The sequence below is a fragment of the Cannabis sativa genome, chromosome 4, assembly GCF_029168945.1.
Source record: "Cannabis sativa cultivar Pink pepper isolate KNU-18-1 chromosome 4, ASM2916894v1, whole genome shotgun sequence".
In the NCBI taxonomy this organism is placed as follows: domain Eukaryota; kingdom Viridiplantae; phylum Streptophyta; class Magnoliopsida; order Rosales; family Cannabaceae; genus Cannabis; species Cannabis sativa.
This window is the reverse complement of record NC_083604.1, coordinates 79,855,900-79,864,111: the sequence shown is the minus strand read 5'-3', so window position 1 is coordinate 79,864,111 and position 8,212 is coordinate 79,855,900. Positions and strand designations below refer to the sequence as shown.

General features: G+C 32.7%; 1 protein-coding gene across 1 annotated transcript; it reads right to left on the bottom strand.

The window, feature by feature from the left end:
- Positions 1-3,312: 3,312 nt before the first annotated feature.
- On the bottom strand, positions 3,313-7,964 carry LOC115712947 (oleoyl-acyl carrier protein thioesterase 1, chloroplastic). Its single transcript, XM_030641381.2, has 7 exons — positions 7,369-7,964; positions 5,589-5,722; positions 5,399-5,512; positions 4,356-4,451; positions 4,146-4,233; positions 3,999-4,067; positions 3,313-3,910 (listed from the first exon to the last, which is right to left on the bottom strand). The coding sequence occupies exons 1-7, from the start codon at positions 7,723-7,725 to the stop codon at positions 3,626-3,628; spliced, it is 1,143 nt and encodes a 380-aa protein (XP_030497241.1). The 5' UTR covers positions 7,726-7,964; the 3' UTR covers positions 3,313-3,625.
- Positions 7,965-8,212: the final 248 nt, after the last annotated feature.

The following is an 8,212-nucleotide window of genomic DNA, read 5'->3' as shown; positions in this document are numbered from 1 at the left end:
GACATGATTATTAAACAGATCGTGTTCAAATCAAACATATACTTGTTATATATGAGTCTCAATACGATACGACCATTAATATTACTACCCCTATTCTTTCTTTTAACTAACTTATTACCCGTAATTTATTGATAATTTAAATTTTCTTTATTTTTTTTATATTTAGAGAAGATCCAAACTAAAATCTTTGAAGTGTAATCATTAGACTATGACAATAAAATTTACTATTATATATTCAAAATTTGTTAAGATACAATAAAAAGTAAATGTTTATTTAATATTTCAAAAATATAAATAAAGTAGAGGGTAAAATAAGTATTTTTTTTTGGCACTAAAGGAATAAAGGGAGTTTTATTTACACCACATAAATTTATAAGTATACTTTATTTTAATAATTTTTATTTTATATAAAAATACTATTTTTTTTTTAATTTTTTCGTCATTGTTATATTCTTAAAAAATGTACTTATAAAAAATAAAATATATTTCAAATATTAAGGCAAAAAAATATATATAAAATTTTATTAAAAAAAATTAAAAAAAAGTTGATTTGAAAAATGTGAAAATAAAATAAAACTAACTATTAAATTATTAAAAAAAACTAATGATATTAAATGAAAATAACGTGAAAAAAAAAATTAAATATTAAAAGTAATTTTTAAAAATTAATTTACGTCAATTGTATGGATTGCAAATAAAATTTCCTTTAACAAAGTTTTATTTCCACCCCATAAGTACACTCTAATCTTTTAAAAAATTAAGCTTAAAATAATTTTTAAAAATTAATCTTAATATTTTTTTCTCAAATCATTTTGTAATAATTTTAATAATTAAAATGCTGTTTTTCAACTAGAATAATAAATGTATTTTCCGTAGCTTTTTCTAGTCGGTTTGTATTTCCTTGCTTTTAGCCTATTTAAAGGCTATTTTCTGTACATTAATATTTTTCAATAATATATTTTTAATAAATTAATTTATTTGGCCGAGTAATTAAGGTGGGTTAACCCAAATCACTCTAACTAAAAATTATGTGTTAAGTTACTTGCGTATGTGGTCACTAATGTAAATCACTCTAACTATACAAACCTATAAGCAGAATCACTAACAAATCAATCCCTTAAAGCTAGTTCAGGTGGCTATAGGAGAATGCGTATGTGTTAGAGGTCTTAAATTCGAGTGCCAAATTATATAATATAATATATAAACGCTTATATAAAAAAATGACTAAAATATCCCTAGCCAAAAACCTCTTCAAATAAAAATTAAAAGTAAGGTGACGGTTTAGTTGAGAAAAATAAAAATAAAAGTGAACATGAGAATAAGAATAGAATAAAATTTAAAATGTATAAAATAAAATTGATAAAAGAAAAATATCATTTTTTTTTTCAAATCTTACATAATATTCTTTCTTTTCATTTTAAAATGGAATAATCATTCCACTAAATAGTGGAAAAACCATTCCATTAGAATGATATTCAATACTTAAAATGCAACCAAACAAAAAAATAAAGGGAAATTTGCGGTAATAGTCCTCAAAAAGTTCAGTTTAATACAGATAAGTCCCCAACCTCCAAAAATAGCGGCAATAGTCCTCAAGGTCATGTTTTTTATTTGTCTGTTGGTCTCCAAGTTAACAAATCCGTTAAACCCAATTCAAATGCCACGTGTCGAAATAATATTGGTCTAAATTATTATTTTAATTTAAAAAAATAAAAATAAAAATAAATATATAAATAAATAATTTTTTTTTTCTTTTTCTTTTTCTTTTCTTTTTTTATCTTTTTCTTTCTTTTCTTCTTCGTCTTCTTCTTCTTCTTCTCATGCCAGAAACCCAACCCCAAACCAGCACCACCACCACCAACCCCCTTCGACCACCGTCCACGGTCCCCTGCCATTCAACCTAGCCCTTCGACTAGTTCCCAATCGACCCAGAGCCCTTCTTCTTCTTCGTTTTCTTTGTGTTTTTTTTTTCTTCTTCTTCACACGAAACCCCACCCACCATCACTGTCATGCACGTCTTCTTCGTCTTCTTCTTCTTCTCACTGCCAAAACTCAACAATATCATCACGCCTAAATACCCACAACCCAAACTTGGCAATAACTACCCAAATACCCTCAAAGAAAAAAAAAACAAAAAAAAAATCAAACTCAAAAGCAAATAAAATTAGTACAGTAGGAAAATAGAGAGGCCTTCTTCATGTTCTTCTCTAGTTATAGTCCCAAAAGAGAAGAGTAGATAGCCTGAAATTACCAAAATTGTCTGGATCTCTTGGTGGAACCGCCATTATTATTGCTATAGGAAAGATTGATTTGGGGATTTGGGGGACTGTAAAAGCATCTTCGGCCCACCTTTTAGTGGCAGCGTTGATTTTCATATTTTTGGCCTCCTTTATCTCTGAAAGACAGTGGTTGTTGTTGTTGTAGTTGTACATGCAAGAGGAAGAAGGAGCTGGTGCTTGAGGGACCCAAAGCTCAGTATTATGCGTGTTTTCCATATCACAATCCCAACTGTGATACTAATGTAGCATCACCCTACAAATTAATTAAAGCAAAAATTAAAAAGATTAAATCTTTAGTGAAGGTTGCATAAAAAAAGTATTAAATAAATTAAAAAAAGCGAGAACCCACCTTAGAGCAACCGAAAGCGGCTGAGGAAGAATCGAGAAAATCTTCGGCTGCAGTTGCGGTTGCCTCCGGAAAACTGGTGTTGGTGGCTGCCATCGAAGGAAAAGAACAAAGGCGAAAGGAGAAAGGAGGAGGAAGAAGAAGAAGAGAAAGGGTTGGGAGTTGGTGGGTTTTGGCAGTGAGAAGAAGACGAAGAAGAAAAGAAAAAAAAGAAATTATTTTAAAATTATTTATTTATTTATTTATTTTTAAATTAAAATAATAATTTCGACCAATAATATTTCGACACGTGGCATTTGAATTGGGTTTAACGGATCTGCTAACTTGGAAACCAACGGACAAATGAAAAATATGACCTTGAGGACTATTGCCGCTATTTTTAGAGGTTGGGGACTTCTCTGTATCAAACTGAACTTTTTGGAGACTTTTGCCGCAAATTTCCTAAAAATAAAATAAAAATTATTCTTTTTTCATTCTATTTGATTTCATTAGCTCCCTAAGGAAAGATAAGCCATGTTTTCATGGATATGTATAAGAAAACAAGTGAAGAAAAGTGCTTTAGAGCATAATTGAATGCATTTGATACGATAAGATTCACAAACTTTATGTATAAATTCCACACAAAGATTTGGAACAGCTACAGAAACAAAGTTCAGACCTTTCACCTATTAATTAAACATTATAACAAAACCAATAATAATTATTATTATTATTATTATTTTCATCCAGTTTGAGTTTTTGAGTGGTATATCAAATTATTTCTCTTTCTCACTCTATCTTCTGCCTTCACAACTGATGATCTCTATATCAGTAAGAGGACAAAAACTTGATAAACCTAACTCCTAATGGAAACAAACAAACCACAACTTGAAAGCAAAATCCCAAAAATAAGATAAGAAAAAAAAAGCCTATATTTTTATTGTTCATATGGGAGGCTGATGAAACCAAAGATAATAAGACTAGGGAAGGAGGGAGCTGACTGAGTAGTAGGATTATTTCATTATCTTGGACACTTCTTTCTCCACTCGGTTCGCCCTCGGTTTATTTCAAGACCGTCGCCTGACAATCTCAGTAAATGCAGAAACTGCTTGCAGTCTTGTTGTTTATTTCCAGCTGCTGCAGCGAAACCATTTGTGATTCCGTTAAGAGAATGGATTGAATCCCTTTCCTCAATCGCTTCCACGCTTGTAAGGGATTCAACTATGTCGTCGTGTTGACATTCCCGTCTATAATCTAAAGTGATAGACTGCAATTCATGGCTATCAATGGTTTCTTGAGGTATGCTCTGCCATGGAGACACAACATATTGATGTCAGCTAGGTGTTCTCTAACAAAAAGGTAAAAACTGAAATACACCGAAAATAGATACTAACCTCAAGGACCCAACCAATGTATGTTACATTATTAACATGCTGATTCATGTCGAAATCAGCTCTGCGGGGCTGCCAACAAATTCAAAAGCATGCTAAGAACACATAAAGAGATTAGAATATTGTTTTAGACAAGTTTAGGTATCATACCACAAGCCCCTTCGTGTGATACTCAGCCGGATCTTCCAGTTTTGGTATTTTCCGTAAGCTGCTATTGTTCTCCTCTGGGAACGCTAATCTATAAATACAAAGAAATACCAATTAATACCGGTCTATTCCTGTTAAGCTATAATCATATAAAACTTAACAAACATGAACTCAGCAGACATCCAGTACTGGTGAATAAGAAACAGAACCAACCTAAGTTCTCGAGGACAAAATACTAAGTATTCATCTCGAACGTCATCGCTCACTTTCTGAAGTCGTCTGGTGTCTTCATTCATCATCACCCACTTGCTGAAAAAATACATACATACATACAATCAGTTCTCAAACTGCAATTTGAAAGATGAGACATGCATAGAATAGGAACCAAGATAAATTGATCAGAAAAGTAATATCAGTTGAAGTTGAAGAAATGTCCAAACAGTTCAACTAAGGTCAAAATTAAAGACAATAACAAAATCACAAGAAACTGCAGACAAAAATTCTTCAAGCAGCGAGGCTGGCATAGTTAAATGGCCTAGAAAGCGTCGTTTTCATCAGTTAGTATAATTCAATGGTTATTAATTATTTCCAATCAAGTAATTATAGTGGAAAGTGATTACAAAAGATATAATAGTGCAGGACCTTCAGGTTACGATAAATATCAGCTGCAAGAGACTCAAAATTAATAGTAGTCAAAGAGTATGAATCCTTGATAAGATAACAAACTCCACACTCAACATCACATTATTGTTAACAATCAGATGAAAACTAGACAATCTTTCGACACAGTAGACCATGATCAAGGTACCCATTTAAGCCATTATGTCTAGCAACAACCGAAGATACTACAGCTACATTTACATTTACAAGGAAGAACATTGCAACTTTTCAAAGCCACAAGGGATTAGTTGAAGCATTAATTCCTATAACTTCAAACAAGTCAACCTTCAAGGCACCTACTACCAACTATAAGAAATTTTTTTTTAGGAAATTGGAAAGAGCAAGAAACTATTTTTCCAATTAAATTATGTTTGCATTTAGACATAATCTAAGTAAATGTATTATTAAATTCCACCCCCATATCAATAATTGGAAGAGGAAAAAAAAGGCTAGTTTGGATTTAATTTTTTTTCACTTTTATTTGGGCATGAATTAATTGTTTTAAATATGTTATTTTTCTTACTCGTTCCATTACCGAACCTAATGATTCATGTTTGCATTTTATAGGAAGTACAAAATGATGGCATGATAAGCACCTTGTTGCTCTTCCAATGACTTCACCAGTGGCGTAGTCCTTGAGTATCCAATCACGTCTAGTTCCAATTCTACCTTCACTTTGGCACCATGTTTCTATTTCAACCACATCACTCCTGCCACACATGCTGACATGTTAGAATCACAGTTAAAATCAGAAATCAACTGGGAGTATCGAAAAAGAGAACCTACCAAGCAGGGTATTTATAGATTTCAATGTGCATTCGAGCAGTAACCCATATGAGATGCATTTTTCTCATGGTGGTTGTTGTTGCAAAACCATCAGTTGAAAACCCAACACTCTGTGCATGGTTACATCCAACCTCCTGCACCGTAAGTTTCACCAAGATATTTTATTAAATGAAACAAAACTGAGACTTTTATAGAATAGTTACAATTTATCTACTGTCAATAAAGTAACTGGCTCTTTGCAAAGCTGACAACCTTACAAATTTCCCATAATGACATACAAAGTCTACTAGTGTGATCAATAATGTAAAATATAATCTTCTAATCACAAATCTGCAGTAATCAAAGCATGACACAGTTACAGGACCAGAGGAATGAAAATAGGAAAAGAAGCTTAGAGAAAGAGAGGTGTATGAGTGAGTTCAAGGTAGCTATGAAACTTACATGTGGCAACACTATCAGTCCTTAACAGTAAAAGGACTATCTACTAAATGAGGGAAGAGATTGAGGGAACTTAACAGTAGAAGGTAGCTATCTATTAAATGAGAGTAAGAGAGACAATGAAAAGACATGTAACCCTGACACCCAAATTTAGCAATACTTCCTAGTCCCCCCATTGAGACAAACAGAGAAAAATGAATACACACTGACAGTATGAGACTAGAGAGAGGACATTTATGACCAGAAGGTACTTGGAATTAATCACCTGTCTCTGTTGATGATATATGAGACAAAACGAATACAACATGGATAAATGAGAATTCCACAGCAAAATATTTGTGGGAAAAGATTAAATTCTGGATTGCTCCTTGGTTTTAAAGAGCAAAAAATTTTGAGGGGCTTTCTTTCTTAGATCTTAGTAGGAAATTTTCTGTATTAATTTTGCATTTTTTGTTTGTATTTGTTTGATCCTATACAAACTTCGTGCAGTAACTTGTGAGTGAGGACTCTCAAGAGAGAGAGAGAGAGAGAGAGAGAGAGAGAGAGAGAGAGAGAGAGAGAGAATGATTGCTTATGAATACGAGGAGCAATAAAACTCAACTTTTCTAACTGTCCCTAATCCCTATTGAGTTAGGTGAGAGAATGAATAGTGAGAAACCAATAGTTCTAAGAGTTCCTAGTTCCTATGAATTATGGGAGAAAATGAGTAAAACATAGAGAGAGTGTAATTAGACTCCCTCCTAACAATACCCAAGAATCCAACTTTGACAACAGTACCTAATTACCATTGAATTCATTAGTACAGGAAATAAGAGAGTGAAAGATTTAGCTTATGAATACAATGCAGCCTAAATAAAAATCTCATAATTTGCAATAGCGTCTAGTCCCTATGAATACAAGGTAGAGAGAGAGAGAGAGAGAGAGAGAGAGAGAGAGAGAGTGACTTGAGATAATTTATAAATAAATACAGGACAGGCTAAGTAGCTATGACTCATAAATACAAGGTCACTAAGAATAATGAAAACCCAGATTTTCAAATCTTCCATTCCCTACTAGACTCCCTCCTAATTCCCCTAGATAAGAAAAAAATGATAACTTTACTAATCACATCCACATGAACTTGGTAAAGCAAAAATCTTAACACAACAAAAATTTAACTTAAACTTACTTAAATTAAACTATGTGACTCTTTAATTAATTATTCAAAAACAAAATAACATAGATTAACAACAACAACAACAACAACAACAAACTCAAACACAATTGTTTAAGAAAAAGCCAAAGAAAACAAATCTAATTAGAAAAAAAAAAAAAAAACTAAATTTTCAGATCAATGGAGAACCTGTAAGAGATTAGCAATGGTCTCAACTGTAGCAGTCTTGTTAATCCCAACTTCATAACAACGCACAATAAACTTCTCCTTATACGATAACCCATCTTCAGTTAAGCTTCCAAGTCTCAACCGGTCAGCCAAACTCCCCAATCCAGTATCAACATCTTCAGAAGCAACAACACCACCGCTACTCCGGTCAGAAACCACAGCAAGAACGGAACTTTTCGTCGTCGGATTACAGAACGAGACCCCAACTCTCCGGCGAGTAAAAATGGGCCTGGGCTTTGACTTTGGCGGCCCAAAGAATCGGCATTGGGCTAAGGAGTGAATTTGTTCCGCCGCATTGCACGAAACCTTCAACATCATTCCTCTGTGTCTTCCCCAAAATAATAAAAAAAAAATTGAAAAAGATCGAAACTTTCTCTCTCTAGAAAATCAAAATACTGGTTTTCTAGTTTCTCTAGAGAGAGAGAGACTCAGAAGAGAGTGTGTGACAGAGAAAGGTTCCAACTTTATTTTATTTATATTTTTTTTTCTTTTTAATAATAAAATTTTAAATAATTAATTTATTTATTTTTTTGGCGTATTTAGTCTATTTTTGATCGATGGTAACGAGGTGAAATAGGGGTGATATAAATAGGCTTGTATTTGAGTTTAATTACGAAAATGCCATTGGCGAGTGCCAACTGTTGTTATGTATAAGAAAGTTGTACAAGTGGAGCTAATGGTAACTTCCACTCAACCACGTGGTGGCTTCAATCTGTCCATTTATTCAAATATTAAAACGGTGCCGTTTTGCTTCGTATATGTTGTCGTACCCTTTTTTGTTTTGTGTCGTAGTCATTAAAGCATA

Coding starts and splice junctions, on each gene's coding strand:
- LOC115712947 (XM_030641381.2), bottom strand. CDS start 7,725: ATGATGTTGAAGGTTTCGTGCAATGCGGCGGAACAAATTCACTCCTTA. Junction 5,723..7,368: donor CCATTGCTAATCTCTTACAG/GTTCTCCATTGA, acceptor CTTACGGTGCAG/GAGGTTGGATGTAACCATGC. Junction 5,513..5,588: donor ATCTATAAATACCCTGCTTG/GTAGGTTCTCTT, acceptor CATGTGTGGCAG/GAGTGATGTGGTTGAAATAG.